At 42.2% G+C, this 19,123-nt stretch overlaps 1 protein-coding gene across 4 annotated transcripts in view; it reads left to right on the forward strand.

The window, feature by feature from the left end:
- The window catches only part of CC2D2A (coiled-coil and C2 domain containing 2A), a 130,213-nt gene that overhangs the window by 102,791 nt on the left and 8,299 nt on the right, over window positions 1-19,123 (forward strand). For all 4 annotated transcript variants that reach the window (XM_013964800.2, XM_013964801.2, XM_013964803.2 and 1 more), the window contains 5 exons: window positions 3,927-4,103; window positions 9,103-9,306; window positions 12,734-12,823; window positions 14,344-14,457; window positions 16,890-17,024. In XM_013964800.2, coding sequence (XP_013820254.2) covers window positions 3,927-4,103; window positions 9,103-9,306; window positions 12,734-12,823; window positions 14,344-14,457; window positions 16,890-17,024 — 720 coding nt within the window. The remainder of the gene's footprint in view (window positions 1-3,926; window positions 4,104-9,102; window positions 9,307-12,733; window positions 12,824-14,343; window positions 14,458-16,889; window positions 17,025-19,123) is intronic.

Below are 19,123 nucleotides of genomic sequence, written 5' to 3' on the forward strand. Positions count from 1 at the left end.
ACCCACTCCAGTATTCTTGCCTGGGAAAGCCCATGGACAGAGCCTGGTGGGCTACAGCCCGCGGGGCCACAGAGAGTCAGTCGGATACGATTCGGCGACTGAGCAGGAGCACCCTTAACCCTGAGAGGACAGATGCGCAAGGCCACTATTAGAAAGATAAAAGTCACTATGTAAAGCCCTGATCTGTCACATTTGCGTGACTTACTAAACATCTGTCTTCCTGACATTTAGTAGTTCAGGTGCTGCTTTTCCAATCTGATAGTTTTTTGTTTTAACACTTAAATAGATGTGAAGAAGGTAGGACAAGGTAGAAGCTTGTCAAAAAATACAGGAGTGGAGTGGGATAGATGCCTGAGAATAACTTGAAGAAAACAATCAGGCCCGCTGACGGCCCCTTTAATCAAGCGCATTCCTGTTTCCAGAGTCCCCACTATTTCAGAAAAAACAACGGTTGACTCGCTCAACTAAGTACCATTCTTCAGAGTTTAACAGTTTTGTATAAGAGGGTCCATCAGGTTAACAGTTCTTAAGTGGCAGAGCAGCTCTAATCTGGGACAGTTAAAGGCTCTGAAATGGCATTAACATCCCAGTATTACATCCATAGCAACAGGAAGCTTTGAGGCAAAGTCGTGCTCATCTCACACAGCTCCAGAGGAGACAGTTTAATCCCACACGTGACGGCCACATGGAGCAAATGCTGCCTCGGTCAGAGCCTCAGGCAAGACCCAGAACAAAACTCCGGTCTGAGAGGCTTGAATTGGTTGGAATATCAGGAATCATTTGGCATTGCAATCTTCCCTTGACCAAAGGGACTGTCTATAGGTGATGCCGCAGTTATATGCTTGCCGGAAACTCTACAGTACTTTCCTCTTGGACTAGATTTGAAATGAAAAATAGAATTTAAAGAGCACATCATTTTGCAAATCCTACTGCCCACGTTATTTGGCGTCACACTAGGAACGGTACTCAGAAGTAGTTACTCCAGACCCCTTCTCGATAAAGGAGTAAACTTCTTTACTCTATTCTGGTAACAGCCACACTCTGGTTGAGTCCCCTAGAGGTAAGCACCTCACTGCCTTCTAGGTAAGCTTGCTCTCTTTCCAGTAGCTCTGTCATCAGCTTCTTCTTTAAACAGTGCCGTGAGCCAAGTTCCTCCCTGTTGTTGTTGCTGCTGCCTAGTCGCTAAGTCTGACTCTTTGCGACCCTGTGTACTGTAGCCCACCAGGGCTCTCTGTCTGTGGGATTCTCCAGGCAAGAATATTGGAGTGGGTTGCCATTTCTTTCTCCAGGGGACCTTCCCGACCCAGGGATCGAACCCACATCTTCTGCATTGGCAGGCAGATTCTTTGCCACAGACTTGTTTTGCCAATTGAGTTGTGAGGGTTAATTAAGGTGACAAACTAGCTATATGATATGTGCCTGATAAATACAATTATTTCTATTATCACTGGGCTTCCCTGGTGGCCCATTTATTTCTATTATTATTACTCCATCAGAATTCTGTTCATTTTGTGTGGCTCCAAACCAAGATCTATGAATACTGGGTTCCAGGGAGGAACCTGGGTTTCCCAGGTGGCTCAGTGGTAAAGAATCCGGCTGCCAATGCAGGAAATGCAGGTTCCATCCCTGGGTCGGGAAGATCCGCTGGAGGAGGAACTGGCAACCCACACCAATATTCTTGCCTGGAAAATCTCATGGACAAAGAAGCCTGGTGGGCTACAGTCCATGGGGTCACAGAGTCAGACACGACTGAGCTACTGAGCACGCACTCATGCACTCGTAGGGACATAACCAGTATCTAGTGTACTGAGGCCAGGAAAGCTGCAAATGCCCTACAACGCCCAGGCCTGCCTCCATAACAGAGCTATCCGGTCCCAACACCGACAGTGCCCAGGGTGAGAAACTCTGTCTTAAGCTCTTACACTTCAGCTGTTTGGAGATGGTGCCCATTGCCTCCTGGCTCATCCGTTATTGCAGCTGAAGCTCATATGGGGCTGTGTTTACACTCTTCTTCCCCTGCATCCTCTCGTCTGCCTGGTTCAGGCTTTAGGGAAGCTCCAAGGTAAGTGTTAGTCACTCAGTTGTATCTGACTCTTTGTGACCCCGTGGACTGTAGCCCACCAGGCTCCTCTGTCCATGGGATTCTCCAGGCAAGAGTACTGGAGTGGGTTGCCGTTTCCTTCTCCAGGGGATCTTCCCGACCCAGGGATTGAACCTGGGTCTCCCACATTGCAGGCAGACTCTTTACCGACTGACCCTCCAGGGAAGACCCACCAAAGCAAGGAGGAAAATAAATGAGAGCTTATTTCATTCCTCTCTAGAGGGCACAGTCACTGAAAACTTCAGTTCTTTCTGTCTTTCTTCTGAGAAATAAATGTCGCAAAAGACTGAAATAAAAATTGGAGTCTTTGAAAATCTGTGAGTCTCAAATTCTAGCCCTGAGTAGTTCTGTGGCACCAGACAGTCTTTCGTAAACTTGATTGTTTTGACTACAAAGGTGTAAAAAGTTCTGCCTTTTTGAACGTCTGTGTAAGTTAGACCATTTTATGTAAGTGGCTTGTAATTCATTCAGCCTGCATTCGGCCTCCTGTGCATGTACACCAAACCCTGCTGCCTACTGGAGAAGGGTGATACAAGAGGGAACACAGTACGGATCCTGTGTGCAGAGAACAATGATCTAGAAGTATATGATAAATAAGCACACGACAAAGCCTGGCAGACGGTGTCAGTGCAATAAATGAAAGAAGCGAGCTACCTGTGAGGCTGGCGGAGATGACAAAACCAACCACGAAGGAGACAGTATCTGACCTGAGCCTTGAAAAATGAGTCAGATTCCAAAATGTGGAGACAGGGAGCAGGGCATCCCAGCAAAGGGGACTGGCTGCCAGCTAACACTTGCCATGGGCCGGGCATTTTTCTTAGTGTTTTACATCTGTTAATCCACTCAACACACATAATTACCCTACAAAGCAGGTACTATTATTGTTTCCTTTTTACAAATGCACAAGTTGAGTCACTTGGGGTTTAACCCAGGGTTTGAACCCAGGCAGCCTAGTGTGGGAAAGATTAAAGGCAGGAGGAGAGGGGACAGCAGAGGATGAGACGGTTGGGTGGCATCACTGACTCAGTGGACATGAGTTTGAGTAAGCTCAGGGAGATGGTGAAGGACAGGGAGGCCTGGCAAGCTGCGGTCCATGGGGTCGCAAAGAGTGGGACACGACTGAGCCACTGAAGAACAACCACCACCTAGTGTTGGTATCAACTTGCACAACTAATACACGCTCTGCTGAGCCAAGCAAAGCACTAGCACTCAAGGAGGGAGACAGCCTTGCTGAGAGGGCTTAAGGAGACAAGTCTAGAGAGACAGGTGGGCCCTGAATACCAGTCTGAGCAGTTTCTACTGAATTCATCACATCATGGGGAGCTGACTTGCCTTTGAACTTCTGTTGGAAAATCAGGATGCTTCAGTTCAGTTCAGTTCGACTCTTTGTGACCCCATGGACTGCAGCACGCCAGGCCTCCCTGTCCATTACCAACCTCCAGAGCTTGATCAAACTCAAGTCCGTCAAGTCGATGCCATCCAGCCATGTCATCCTCTATCTTCCCCTTCTCCTCCCACCTTCAATCTTTCCCAGCCTCAGGGTCTTTTCCAGTGAGTCAGCTCTTTGCATCAGGTAGCCTAAGTATTGCAGTTTCCGCTTCAGCACCAGTCCTTCCAATGAATATTCAGGACTGATCTCCTTTAGGATGGACTGGTTGGATCTCCTTGCAGTCCAAGGGACTCTCAAGAGTCTTCTCCAACACGACAGTTCAAAAGCATCACTTCTTCAGCGCTCAGCTTTCATTATAGTCCAACTCTCACATCCACACACGACCACTCTCACTCTCTCTCACCAGGATGCTTACTAGTTGTATTTTCTTCACAGATCGATGGAACGTTTAAGATCGATATTCCCCCAGTGCTCCTGGGCTACAGTAAGGAGCGAAGCGTGATGATGGACCGGGGTTTTGACTCCGTCCGAAGCCTGAGTGAAGGCTCTTACATCACTCTGTTCATTACCTTGGAGCCTCAGCTGGTTCCTGGGGAGTCGGTTCGAGAAAAGGTAACTGTGTAGTCTCTGGAATCCCATATGAGATGTGGATGAAATGTGAGAGAGGCTTGCTAGGCAATGCTTGCATAAAATTAGACTGAACAGATAAGCAGAGGTTTCCTTTCTTGAGCATCTTTTGTTACATTCGGAGGGGAGCTGCCAAACCGGGAGAGAGCAGACTATGACTGGGGCCGACAGGCCAAAAACCAGAGAGAGGGCCCTTTGCACTGGGCATTCTCCCCAGGCAGCTGACCTCCTACTGCAGGAGTTTTAAGAGCCCTGTGGCCTTCCTTCCTTAAAGTGAGGTATCTAAGCTGTCAGCTGCGGCCTTCAGTGGCTTTTCACTGCCCCACTGTGGCTGTAGGTGGCATTTCTCTTAGACCTCCAAAATACCGGTTTAAGAAAATCCCTCTGAAATGCAAACTCAGCCACTCCTTGTGCATTGAGAGGACCCTGGCGTCCTAAACACGCAGCAGCAGAAACGACCACTCAGGGAGGCCCCTGCAGGTTTTTCAGGAGAGAGAGGTTCTTGCCCTAAATAGTAGGGACCATAACCTGGAATTGTTTTTCCGCTCAACAGCAACTGCCAGGATTAGCAGATTACTCTTCCCTCCACCATCATCCCATGCTGAGCCATACCATGCAATTTTTCTTAAGTGATTTACTCATGGAATTGTCTAAGAAAATCAGTAGTAACTCCCAAAACTCTTATTTTAACATCCCTACTTTGTCTCGGTAAAAACAAAAGTGTTTTAAAGTAGATGATTTCTGTCAATGAAGTCCTCTTATTTTCTTTTTTTCTTTCTTGCTTCTGATAGATGGGTGACATGCTTAAAAAGGTACCATGTATTTTGTTTTGCTGTTCATCAGTCAATGGTTATTGAGCTTTAATCACCTGCTTCTGTCCTCTGCCTCGTTATAGAAGCTGCTGGGTCCTAATGTATGTGTCATCCCTTGGCCAGGAACTACAGGCATCTGCAATTCATGTCTAGTTTTGTCTCTGGGCCCATTTCGTCTTGTCAGAAAGATTCTTATTTAGCTCTGAATCTGGAAGTCGCATGTCAGAATGTCACCTGCATACTGGGAGCCACTTCCACTGTTTCCAAGCCCGTAAAACCCATGACCTGCTTCTTTACAGAAGCAGTGTGGCTATGACAGTTATTTCTGGCCAGTGGAGCTGCCACATTATAGGTAGTCAAAGAGAGGGACAAAAAAAGAAAACATTCAATTTTCTGTAAATATTCACATTAACCAAAAGTTAAGGAATTGAGCCAGTTAAGAATCTTGCAAATTTCGTGTTGAATCAATTGTGAATTTGTTGGTTCTACCTTCATTTGTTTTATAATAAATAACCCCAATCCTTTTAGTATTTCGCTTTCGCTTGGCACTTCTGAGATTTCCAACGTAGCGTCTGTTGTTGTTGTTTAGTTGCTCAGTCGCGTCCGACTCTTTTGCGACCCCATGGACTGTAGCCTGCCAGACTCCTCTGTCCATGGAATTCTCCAGCCAGAATACTGGGGTGGGTTGCCATTTCTTCTCCAGGGGATCTTCCCGACCCAGGGATCGAACCTGTGTCTACTGCACTAGCAAGCAGATTCTTGACCACTGAGAAACCAGGGAAGCCCTCACCAGTTTAGCCTACTACTCCTTACATTACTGCTTCCGCCCATTAAATGGTAATCCTGGTAATCTAAGCAGGTATTAACAACCATTATGAGATACCTGTTACACTTTACCTTACGCACGCTCGCTGCAGAGAAGAACGCAGAATGACTCAGACGTGGGCCCTGCTCCCAAGAAGCACTGGCTATGGAGTCAAAATGCAAAGCAGATATTCAGGTCCAAGTGGTAGAAAAAGTTTTATATTGGGTTGGCCGAAATGTTTGTTCATGTTTTACCATAACAGCTTACAGAAAACCCAAACGAACTTTTTGGCCAACCCAGTACATACTTGTTTCAACTTGGAATGCCAACAGCCAGTGCTGATGCCAGATTTTCACCGTTCTCTCTGGACAGTGCCTATAGGTGCCTCTCTCTAATGCCTCCCTGGCACATGGTGTCTATCCCTGTAGGATCTCTGGTCAAGTATTAGTATTTTAAGCCCTTGATTCCTTATTAATGGTCTCCTCTAGACTAGCTTACTCCTTGGAAGGAAAGTTATGACCAACCTAGACAGCATATTAAAAAGCAGAGATATTACTTTGCCAAGAAAGGTCTGTCTAGTCAAGGCTATGGTTTTTCCAGTAGTCATGTATGGATGTGAGAGTTGGACTATAAAGAAGGCTGAGCTCTGAAGAATTGATGCTTTTGAACTGTGGTGTTGGAGAAGACTCTTGAGAGTCCCTTGGACTGTAAGGAGATCCAATCAGTCCATCCTAAAGGAGATCAGTCCTGGGTGCTCATTGGAAGGACTGATGTTGAAGCAGAAATTCCAGTACTTCGGCCACCTGATGCGAAGAGCTGACTCATTTGAAAAGACCTTGATGCTGGGAAAGATTGAGGACAGGAGGAGAAGGGGATGACAGAGGATGAGATGGTTGGATGGCCTCACTGACTCAATGGACATGGGTTTGGGTGGACTCCGGGAGTTGGTGATGGACAGGGAGGCCTGGCGCGCTGCAGTTCCTGGGATCACAAAGAGTCGGACACAACTGAGCAATTGAATTGAACTGAACTAGACTAGAAGTCTCTTGAGGGGTCTGCCTTATATACATTTATCCAGACTCCCTCAAACCCTTTAGACTTTCAGCAAATATTTTTCAAATAATTGGATAGATGAATAAATATATAAATTAATGAGTTTAAAGGAAGCAGGGATGAATTCAAAAGGGTGCCTTTTTTCACATCACCCTTGTTTCATAATTCTCTCTTTAAGGTTATGATTATTTCTACCATAAGCGTCTGTGACACACCCATACTGAAGTTTTATAAGCTCACTTTTTTTCATTTACTTATAAATTCATCATGACACCTATTTGGTAGCTACCAAGTCTTGGCACTGTGCTGAATACGTGGTCATAATGACGATGGTGTAATGACAATATTAAGATTCGGATGTAAGTGGACGTCTCGTGAGAATATCCAGGAGGTTTTTGGAGATGCCTCCATCCTACCTCCCCCCAGTTTCTTAGAGTACAGCCATCAAATTAGAAACAGGAATCACAGTCCAACTCCAATATAAGAGAAGTCAAGAACAATCCAAGCTCATGAGGGAGGGGATATATGTATACTTATGGCTGATTCATGTTGTTGTAGAGCGGAAACCAACACAATATTGTAAAACAATTATCCTCCAATTAAAAAAATTTTTTTTAAAGCCATAACTTAATGGAATAAAAAAGAACAACTTGGTCCTATTAAAAGTCATAAAATAGTAATGGGATGTTATCTGTGCTCTCATTCATTCATTCGGTAACACTTATTAAACACTTTACTATGTGCTGGCTAGTATCCTCAATACTGAAGATTAAAAAAAAAAAAAGAAAACTAGATCAAAACAAAATCCCTGACTTCAGGAGTGCTATTCTGTGAGGGAGACAATGTAATCAAATATATCAGCAGCTTTAAATGCTAAAATAAATAAAAAGTATGAAGGGGATGTCTGGCGGTATTTCCTACTCAAAAAAAAGAAAAGAAAACCAATTTTCAAGCACTGCCTGGAATGTAAACCTTACTTCAAAGTTGACTTTCTAGTAAAATTTTGTGTTTATCAAAGTAAGTAATCAACCATACATAAATTTTTATACTAAACAACAAAAATCTTGTACGAACACTTGAATATCTGCTTTATTCACGCTACTTTTTAGCAATGCCTTTAAGGAAAAATGATACCATATGTCCAGAGACAAGTGAAATCTGTTTCATCTGCTTGAGTTACTTTAAAAAGTCTGAGATTTGGCTCAGCTTGGATCAGAGAACCACTTTTAGAAGCATTTTATAAATGTTTAAGTATTATACATTTCATATTTCTAGTTCTGCTTCCTTTTACTTCAGGCTCATTACTATTATTTATTACCTTGGCTATGGATTAAAACCTTTTAACACATCCATATATACTTGTTGCTTCCCAGTGGCTAAGCAGTAAAGAAGCTGCCTGCCAATGCAGGAGATGTGGGTTCAATCCCAGGTCGGGAAGATCCCCTGGAGAAAGAAATGGCAACCCACTCCAGTATTCTTGCCTGGGAAATCCCATGGACAGAGCAGCCTGGCGGGCTGCGGTCCGTGGGGTCACAAAGAGCTGGACGCAACTGACACAGATGCATGGATATATACTTATGAATCTGTTGTCCTTTTAACATGGGCTGCTTTAGCTTTGCACTTGAGACATTGTTTCTGAGTCCCTCTAATACCAACATCAAAACACACATAAAACTATTGCTTGGACTCATCAATCAGAATTAGTACCTCATAGCTTAATTTTTATGTGTTGCCTTATTACTCTAATACTTTCCATATGGCTGTATGCCCAATGACTACTGTCTTGTTGTTGTTTAGTCACTAAGTTGTGTCTGACTCTTTGCGACATCCTGGACTTCAGAATGCCAGGCTTCCCTGTCCTTCACTATCTCCCAGGATTTGCTCAAACTCATGTCCATTGAGTCGGTGATGCTCTCTAACCATCTCATCTTCTCCTCCTCCTCCTCCTCCTGCCTTCAATCTTTCCCAGCATCAGGGTCTTTTCTAATGATTGCATCAAGTGGCCAAAGGATTGGAGCTTCAGCTTCAGCATCAGTCTTTCCAATGAATACCCAGGATTGATTTCTTTTAGGATTGACTGGTTTGATCTCCTTTCAATGTCATTGAATGTATTTTAAGTATTTAATGAGTCCATCTGATTTTTAGATTATAAATACAGTTAAATAAGGCTTCAGGAACACTGGGGCATGACAGTGTTGTTAAGAGGGGTCACCAAATCACACCTTCTGAAGCACATGTTGAGTCCATGTTGACTGTGGGATCTGAACAGGTTCCACCGTATCTCCTGTAATCATACATGTCTTTCCTTTTGAAGTTTGATTCTCAGGAAGATGAGAAATTGCTTCAAGCAACAGAGAAGTTTCGAGCTGAGTGTGCCTTGAAGTTTCCCAACCGGCAGTGCCTTACCACAGTGGTTGACGTTAGCGGGAAGACCGTCTTTGTCACTCGTTATCTCAAGCCTTTAAATCCTCCTCAGGAGCTCCTTAATGCTTACCCCAACAACCTCCAGGCAACAGCAGTAAGTATTTCATAGTGAATCAGTATCGGTGCTTAAAAGGTTTTAAAATTCAGTATGTGAAAGTCGCTCAGTTGTGTCTGACGCTTTGTGACCCCATGGACTGTATGTAGCCTGCCAGGCTCCTCTGTCCATGGAATTCTCCAGGCCAGAATACTGGAATGGGTAGCCATTCTCTTCTCCAGGGGATCTTCCCAACCTAGGGATCAAACCCAGGTCTCCTGCATTGCAGGCAGATTCTTTACCATCTGAGCCACTAGGGAAGCCCAAAATTCAGTATGTTACCCTCTTAATTACCATATTTCATGGTACTTAAGATAGTAACTATGTCAAGAACATTAGTGATTAATAATTAAGATTTTTTTTTTAGTACCACAAGGCTTACTTTCCTTACAAAAGTCTGAAGGTACCAGCAAGGATAATAACCCTTGCTCCATTTGTTCAGTGAATTGATTAATTATCGAGTGCTTACTGTGGCCCTGGCATTACACTGGCTGCTGGAAAATTAACACCTGGAAGATGCTCCCCATGAGCACAGCATTGAGGACATCTCCACAAAGCACATCCCTCCCAGGCTCTTAAATGCGCGTTGTTCTCTGCCTGTAAAGCACCACACATATCACAGTCTCAGATGAACAGAACTGTATGTTGAACAGGCTACTCTTTTTTTCCTCTCCAGCTTATTTATTTTATACATAAACATGTTGCACCGTCTTTTTTTTAACTTTTTACATTTTTTCAAATTATTAAAATATGACAATACATTTATAGGAGACTTGGAAAATACCATATAGTTCCACTATGTATTACAATTATTTTTTAAAGTAGATACATTAAGATTTTTAGTTGGAGTTTCAATATCAAACTCTTAAAAATTAATAGAATGAATATATAGAGACGTAGAAGGATATAGTAGACCTGAAAAGCACAATGAACCAATTCAAGATAATTAAGATTTATACAATTTTCACACAACAGTAGGATACAGATGCTATTCACGTTCCCATAGACTGTAAACTAGGAGACACTGGAACATATCCAGGAACATAAGACCAGGTATAAAACTTTCATGATCTAAAGGTATTAAAATCATACACAGTCTTGAACAGGCTATTCTTAATTGAACACTGTAACTCATAACTGCTTTGGGGAGTAGACTGTAAGACAGTTAACTCCTGCTAATGAGTTATTAATACAGCAATTTAGGGACAGAGAAGGAAGGCTCTCAGAAAATCCTTGATGCAACACATAATGACAGGTAAAGAAAACAGGAAATCTGTATAGAATTCAGCAGGTATTTGGGTTTCCCTAGTGGCTCAGAAAGTAAAGAATCCACCTGTAATTCAGGAGACCTGGGTTCGATCCTGGGTCGGGAAGATGCCCTGGAGAAGGAAACAGCTACACTCCAGTATTCTTGCCTGGAGAATCCCATGGACAGAGGAGCCTGGTAGGCTATAGCCCATGTCACAAAGAGTCAGACATCACTGAGTGAATGACACTTTCTTTCAACAAGCATTGTCTTCATAGAAATAAAAAGCTGTGTGGCTGAAAAATCAAGATAAGACAAAAATCCTGAAAAACATGTATACATGTCAGGACGGATTGATGAGACTATTTTAATGCCCTGTATTTTCCAAGGGCAAAGATAAGTGTTTTTAACTTTAGAAAGAAAGTGAGAGTGAAGTCGCTCAGTCATGTCCAACTCTCTGTGACCCCATGGACTGTGGCCTACCAGGCTCATCCGTTCATGGGATTTTCCAGGGAAGAGTACTGGAGTGGGTTACCGTTCCCTTCTCCAGGGAATCTTCCCAACCCAGGGATTGAACTCAGGTCTCCTGCATTGCAGGCAGGCACTTTACAGTCTGAGCCACCAGGAAAGCCCAACTTTAGAGTTTAAGTTAAATATTCATATTGAAATATCTAGATTAACAACTTAAAAGAATCTTAAAAATTGGGTATAACATCCAAACTAACAGAAGATAAAATAACAAAATGGGGTAAAGAGAGTGAGGAGGGGGAAAAAAAAACACAGAAAAAGTATGAAAAATAAAAAGCACAGAATAAGGTAGTAGAAATAGTCTAAATATTTACCAGTAATCACAATCAAAGGGAAGGGATTAAACTTCCCAGTTAAAACACAAAGACTGTAAAGCTAGATTTTTAAAACAGTTTGTAGTGGAACTTGACACACTGATTCTAATATTTATACAACAGTGCAAAGAGCCAAAAATAGCAAAATAATCCTGCAAAGTAAGAAGAGCTCAGTGGGAAGATCTACCATGTCATATAGTCACTAAGGCAAAATCGTACTGACACACAGATAAAGAGGAAAATGGAAGAGAATTTAAAAATCCAGAATCAGTCAGTTCAGTCGCTCAGTCGTGTCCGACTATTTGCGACCCCATGAATCACAGCACACCAGGCCTCCCTGTCCATCAAAATCCAGAACAGGGCTACACAAATATGACCCACTCAAACCTGATGTATGACAAAGCTGGCACTGGAAATTAGTAAAGGAAAAACTATTACATAAATTGTACTGGGATCACTGATTTTACATATGGAAAAAAAGATAAACATCAATTCCTGCTTCACACCATTCAACAGATAGACTGAGAACTTAAATATGAAAGGCATTTTTATCCATAAGACCTGACATAGGAAGATCCTTAAACAAGCCAGAAAAAGAGCACTGACTATAAAGAGAAAGAATAAATTTGACCACATTAAAACTGAGAACCTGAGTTTAACAAAAAAAACAGCACAAAGGAAATGAAAAGACAAGCCACAATTGGGAGAGGATATTTACAGCTTATATAACAGACAAAAGAATAGTAACTAAAATATATATTTTTTAAAACTACAAAGCAACTTTAAAATATACAAAATACTTAAATACAAAGTCACAGAAGTGGAAACATGAAGGGCCAATAAGCATATAAAAAGATGTTCGTCCTCCTTAGAAATTACAGAAATCTGAATGGCAGCCACAGTAATGCACCAGTCTTGGTTTCTAAATACCTCCGTCCTCTATCTAAATGCAAAGAGTTGGACACGACTTAGGGACTGAATAACAGCTATCTAAACAGAACCGGGACTTATTAGAGAAACGGGTGCTCAGGAAAATAAAAGACAATCCTGGAGTAAAAAAAAAAAAAAGAAAACGAGGACATTTCAAAGACACACAAGAGCCTTCTGTAAAAGGCTTTCTTCATCTGTAAAAGATGGATAGTAACAATAGTCTTCCTCGGGATGTTTGGAGAGGATTAAATGAGATACTATTAACACAACAGTTAGTTAGCACTTGTGAGGATTCATTTTGTTCACATAAATGTCTGTGATACATGAAATTTTCTTGCAAGAAATGAGGTAGAGGATCCAGCTTTCTATTTTCTTGGGAAAACAGTTACAGCTAATTTTGTTTAAACAGGAACTGGTGGCCCGATACGTGTCTCTGATTCCTTTCTTGCCTGACACCGTCTCCTTCGCTGGTGTCTGTGACCTGTGGAGCACTTCGGATGTAAGTATTCTTCCGCACAGATGTGCTGGCTTCATGGAATATCAGCAAATGGCTTGCTTAATTTTAAATTGCAACACCCATTAGTCATTATAAAAGTCTACACAGCCATCTGTCTAACAGAATAAACTAAATTCATTCTGAAGTACTTTTTTCTTCCTGGTTCAATCTACCCAAACTTCAGGAGTTACACAAAAACTAACTATTTGTGCATATATACACACACACACCTACTTCAGATGTCTTAATGCTGATTTGTGCCCCCAAAGTTTTATTCATAAAATAATCAAAATCACGTTATGTTACTTTGGAAATTGCATATTCCTTAATTTACGGGGGCTTCTTAAGGCATGTCATTATTCATTCATTAAGTATTTCTTGGTCCCCTGTCACATGTCAGACACTGTACAGAGTTCAGGCTATGAGCAAAATAAACATGGCCTCTGACATCTTGGAACTCACAATCAATGTATGCTAGCTATATAAACTTTGAAATGAGTCTTCAGTGGTATAAACATGTATTATCACTGGTATTCATTTGGCTTCTGGATCTCAGGTACTGTGTTGGCATAAAGTTGAACTGTGATATACAACTCCCTTTGAAGGATAGCTCTAAAAGGAAGAAACTGAAGTACACTTTAAATTATTTGTTCCCCAATATATTTTGGAAACACAGTGTTGACAATTTTAGAAATAAAATTTCACAACCTTAAGATATTTAAAAGAAGACATACAATGAATAGAAGAGCTGTGTGCTCTAGAGCCAGACTGGCTTTCCACTTCCTAGGTATTGTTTCATCTCTCTGTACCTCCACTTCCTCATCTGTAAAATGGGAAGATGAGAGTATGGCCTTCAAAGGTTTATTCCAGGATCCATTGAACTGACTCATGCGGTGTGCTTAAAAACCAGTGTGGTGACTGGGATGGGAGGACAAGATGTGAACAGGGAGAGCACAGAGGATTTCCAGGGCAACGAAAACACACCACATGACACAACAACGACCGATTTGTCAAACCCACAGAATGCACAACACCAAGAGGGAGCCCTGTATGTAAACTACGCTCTTTAGGTGATTCTGGTATGTCAGTGTAGGCTTATCAGCTCTAACACGTGTCCCGCTCTGGTTGGGGATGTTGATGATGGGAGAGGATATTGATGATGTGCATGTGTGAGAACAAGAAAACATGAGAAATATCTGTAGCTTCTTTCCAGCGTTGCTGTGAAGCTAAAACTGCTCTAGAAAATAAAGTCTTTAAAAAGAAAGCGTTAGCACATAGAGGGCTATCATATATAAGTTCAACATGAAAACTGAATCTTTGAAATTTATCTCCCTGACCCCACCCCATAATCAATTCTAGAAATTCATGTCATTGAAATGTCAGAGAAAACATCATGTCCAGCTAAAATTGGGTGTTTTTTTTTAACAATATCTTTTATCCTTTAAAACACTCATTTTAAGAGTTATACAGCCCATCTAGAGTGAAGCAGCCAATGAACATAATTTCTCTTTCCTTTTGTTCAGCAATTTCTCGATCTCCTGGCAGGAGACGAAGAAGAACACGCAGTTTTACTATGCAATTACTTCCTCTCCATGGGAAAGAAGGCCTGGCTGGTGACGGGCAACGCTATTCCCGAGGTAAGACTATTAGGCTGGCTCTCTCTGAGGATGTCATTGTCTAACATGGTGCTGTTATGTTCCAGGTTATGGGCAGGACTTATTTTCATAGCAGTTCTTGGAGCTGCAAAGAAAGTAGCCCAGAGAAGCCACAGTAGGGAGAGAGAGCCTGTGATGAGATATGACAGGTTTTTCGGGGTACTTGAGCCCTATACGTTTGAGGATGTTCTGGGCAAATCTGAGCCCTTTTCCACCCATCACCCCCACCTGGCTCTACCCTCCCGCCCGTCTTACGAAGAGTTCTGATTCCCTCAGCGATCGAGTGTTATTCATGCCGAGGAATGAAAGGATATGAAGAAGTGTGGCAGGGGTAGAGACCCTTTCATGCCTGCTTCTTCCATAAGCAGCTGCTGTTAAGCTGCCATGCGAAGTGGAACAAGGCAGATAACCACAGGGGCAAAGAAAAGAATGTTCATGCCATGTACTGGTGTCGTTGTTATTTTTATTAGACCAGAAACAGAGACTGCTAAAATTTGTTTCCCCAGCCCACTGCAAATACCCCTAAATTGGGGGCAGGTTGGGGGTAATTTGAGGGTACAAATTTTAAAAAGTCACATGGATTGAAGCAACTTATCTTAAAAGTGTTTCAGAAAACAGGCTCCCAGGCTCTGGGAACCCTTGGTGATTAGACAGCACAGGCTGCTACTAGACAGGCAAGATCACAACTCAACCCTAAGGCATTCTCAGTCACTGTCTTCCAGAGAGCCTGGCACCAGGAAAAGAGTACAGGACTAGGAAGTCCCCAGGCCCGGGCTCAAGGCTCTGCCCACTCCTCACGAGCTGTGGGACTCTAAGCCAGTCGCTTCACAACTCTGAGCCTCATATAAAGAAACTTGGGGTGATAATTTCTACCCCGCCTTTCCCAGAAGCCGAGACTGGGCATCAGTGAAATCACACGCAAGAAATAAATGAATGAACAAATGCACACTGTAAAAGGAGGGGCTAATAATACATGAGTATTCAGAAGAAAACGTTAACGTCCCTCTGCAGTTTTTCACTCCCAAGCCCACCCCTCCTCGGGTCTACTCAACCATCAGGAGTTCAGAAGAATCCTTTCACAGTACTATTGGTTTACGTACTGATAAAAGTGTATCAAACATCAATTCCTGTATTAGAAACAGGAATTTTCTAATTCTGTTTAGAATTTTCCTTCTAAACAGGAATTAGAAGTATTATTCCCATATAATCAGCCTTCTGAATACTTAAAAGGCAAACTTGCTGACTCTAAAAAGAAATCCCAGTTACTGTTTATTTCCATCAATAATCATGCTTCAGCCAATCTTAAGATATCTTGCCATTTTCAACACCGTGGATGGCCCTAGAGGGTACTGTGCTAAGTGGAGTAAGTCAGAGAAGGACAAATGCTGTAATGTGGGATCTAAAAGCCAAAGTAAGTTAACAAAATAATGAAATGGAAATAGAGTCACAGATACAGCAAAAAACGCAGGTGATTGCCAGGGGCGGGGGGCGGCGGGGTGGGGGGACGGTGGCAAGGAGAGAAACATGTGAGGAGGGCTAAGTACAAACTTTCAGTTACAAAATAAATGAGTTACAGCTACTCATTATGAAATGTACAGTGTGGGAAATAGAGCTAACAATTATGTAATGTCTTCATATGGTAACAGATGATAACCAGACATCACGATGATCATTTTGAAATGTACAGAAATATCAAATCATTATATTGTTTACCAGGAACTAACATAGTGTTGTAGGTCAATTATACTCCAGAACAAAAACACTCATAGAAAAGAGATCGGATTTGTGGCTACCAGAGGCAGGGGACTGGGGAGTGGATTGGAATTAGATAAGGCAATCAAAGGGTACAAACCTCCAGTTATAAAATAATTTCTCAGGATGCAATGTACAATATACTAAAGATAATTCACACTGCTGTACATTATAAATGAAAACTGTTAAGAGAGTAAATCTTAAGGGTTCTCATCACAAGAAAAAAATTTTATTTAAAGATATATATATGAGATGATGGATGTTCACTAAACGTATTGTGGTCATCATTTCATGATGTAAATAAGTCAAGTTATGTTGTACTCCTTAGACTTACACAGCGCTGTATGCCAATTATATCAATAAAATTGAAAATATATGTATCCCATTTAACTTTTAAAAACAAGATACATAAGTTCAGTAACATGACCACTATCCCTGTTTGGTCACCACACTGAAGTAGTTGCAGGTACAAGAATTATGCAAGAGTAAACTTTTGATTTTATTAATTCAACATAATCTAGAACTTCAAACTAATTTTCACCATTAGTCATGGGGTTTAGGAATTAGATGTCCAACTAAAATAATGACCTGTCTGTACAAACTCCTCTTGGCCCTAATTGCATAATTAATTGGAAACTAGTTTAATGGCTGTTTTCTTTCAGGGTCCAACCGCCTATGTGCTAACTCAGGAACAAAGTCACTATTTAATATGGAACCCCTGCAGTGGACATTTTTATGGACAATTTGATACTTTCTGCCCCTTAAAAAGTGTGAGCTGTTTAATAGGTCCTGATAATGTAAGTATTACCATTTCCTCTGATATATGGTTGGTTGACTATTTTTTTTAACTGACCTATTAATTTTAATAATATTTTTGGGCCAAAAAATTTACATATATATGTATATGTATGTGTGTGTGTATATATATATATATAATTGTTGCTGCTCAGTCACTAAGTCACATCCAGCTCTTTGCAACCCCATGTACTGCAGCACGTCAGGCTCCTCTGTCCTCCACTATCTCCTGGACTTTGCTCAAGTTCATGTCCATTGAGATGTACTGGGACCTGGTGGCTCAGACAGTAAAGAATCAGCCTGCAATGTAAGAGATCCAGTTTCGATCTCTGGGTCAGGGAGATGCCCTGGAGAAAGGCATGGCAAACCACTCCAGTATTCTTGCCTGGAGAATTCCGTGGAATGAGGAGTCTGGCGAGCTACAGTCCATGGGGTTGCAGAGTCAGACGTGACTGAGAAACTACCACTTTTACTTTTCACACTCAATTAATTATTGCGTTGGTATTGGTAATTAAAGATAGTGTCAGGCAAAGGTACTCTATAAGGCACTGGTTAAAAACATGAGTTATTAGATCTCACTGCCTGAGTTTAAACTCCAATGTCAATGTTGACCAGTTGTGTATGCTTAGGAAAGTTTCTTAATCTTAAACAGCATCAGTTTCTTCCCTGGTTAAATGAAGGTATTTGCTAGTAACTACAGAGTAGTTGTGAGAAGTAAACGAGATAATCAGTACAAAGCAGCTAACACACAGTAGCAACCCCGTGTTGGCTCCTGTGACTGTTATTATAATCATCTACCTTAGGAATCTCTGAACGTAACCTGTCAGAAGAATCATTTGAACAGGTAGCCCCAATATATGTATTCTTTGTAAATTATATACTTACTTATGTATCGATACATTATTTACATTACACACAGAAGACATAGCTTTCTTAAAGAGAGATAATTAGAGGGTCTAATATTTCTTCCCGGGTCACTGTGATGTGCATCTAGTCTACGTGTTACTACCAGAATTAGAGATAAGATACACTGAGCACCTGGCGAAGTACCTGTCTGCCATAGGGATTCAGCAAACGGTAACTATTAACCACAAGTGTGAAAAGAGAAGTGCAGCATCCCGTGTGCATGGTACTATTTTTAATTAAAAGCATTGGGATAATCACAGATGATCTGCTAAGCTCCATCTACGTGTAGAGAAGCACGTTAAGGTTGTATTAGTAGGCAGGCAGAGTCAGTGGGTACTGGAAAAGCCTTCGAAGAATTCCATTCTCTGTCAGAATTATTAGCTCTCAAAACAATTACCATATGGCTGGCCAGTTCACATAAAACCCAAGTGCTGTGAGCAAGAAAGAAGCCTTTCCTCCTCTTCAGGCAAGACGGACAGCAGTGGCTCAGGGTGCCGGCAGCGGCTCAGGGTGCCAGCAGCGGCTGGGAGGGAACCTGCTTGAAGGCTCGGTCGCCCTCCAGAGAGGACCCGCCCGAGGTTCACTCTCTGGGTCCAGCCCTCTGAACCTCAGCTGCCTCTGCTCCACCACCTCCTTAGAGACTCCAGGCTTTCTCCTCCTTCACTCCTTTGCCAAGAAGTCAGGCCCTTCCATCCATGTTTGTGTTTCCACTCCTGCTCCAACACTTGCCTCTGTAAGTTTTCGCTATCATTCTCTATCGATAGGCTTTTCCCAACCCAGCTATACCCTGAACTACCACTGCCCCTCCTTCTCTTCCTTCCAAAATCCTTTAAATTCTATTTACACGCCCGGCTTCCACTTTCTCAGACTTTATTGCTGTTGTTAAGTTGCCCAGTCGTGTCCAGCTCTTTGTGACCCCATGGACTGCAGCACACCAGACCTCACTGTCCATCACCAACTCCCGGAGTTTGCCCAAGTTCATGTCCATTGCATCAGTGATGCCATCCAGCCATCTCATCCCCGATGCCCTTTTCTCCTTCTCAGACTTTAATCCTCTATAATCTAGTCCTCTTCCCTGATCAGCCTACAGAAATAAACTCTGAGAAGTACCACTGTCTTGCTAATGGATAAATAAACCCAATGGTTTATTCTCCTCACTCACTTCTCCTTTTCTGTGGTGCATGACACAACTAAT

This window comes from Capra hircus, chromosome 6 (assembly GCF_001704415.2).
Source record: "Capra hircus breed San Clemente chromosome 6, ASM170441v1, whole genome shotgun sequence".
Taxonomy (NCBI): Eukaryota; Metazoa; Chordata; class Mammalia; order Artiodactyla; family Bovidae; genus Capra; species Capra hircus.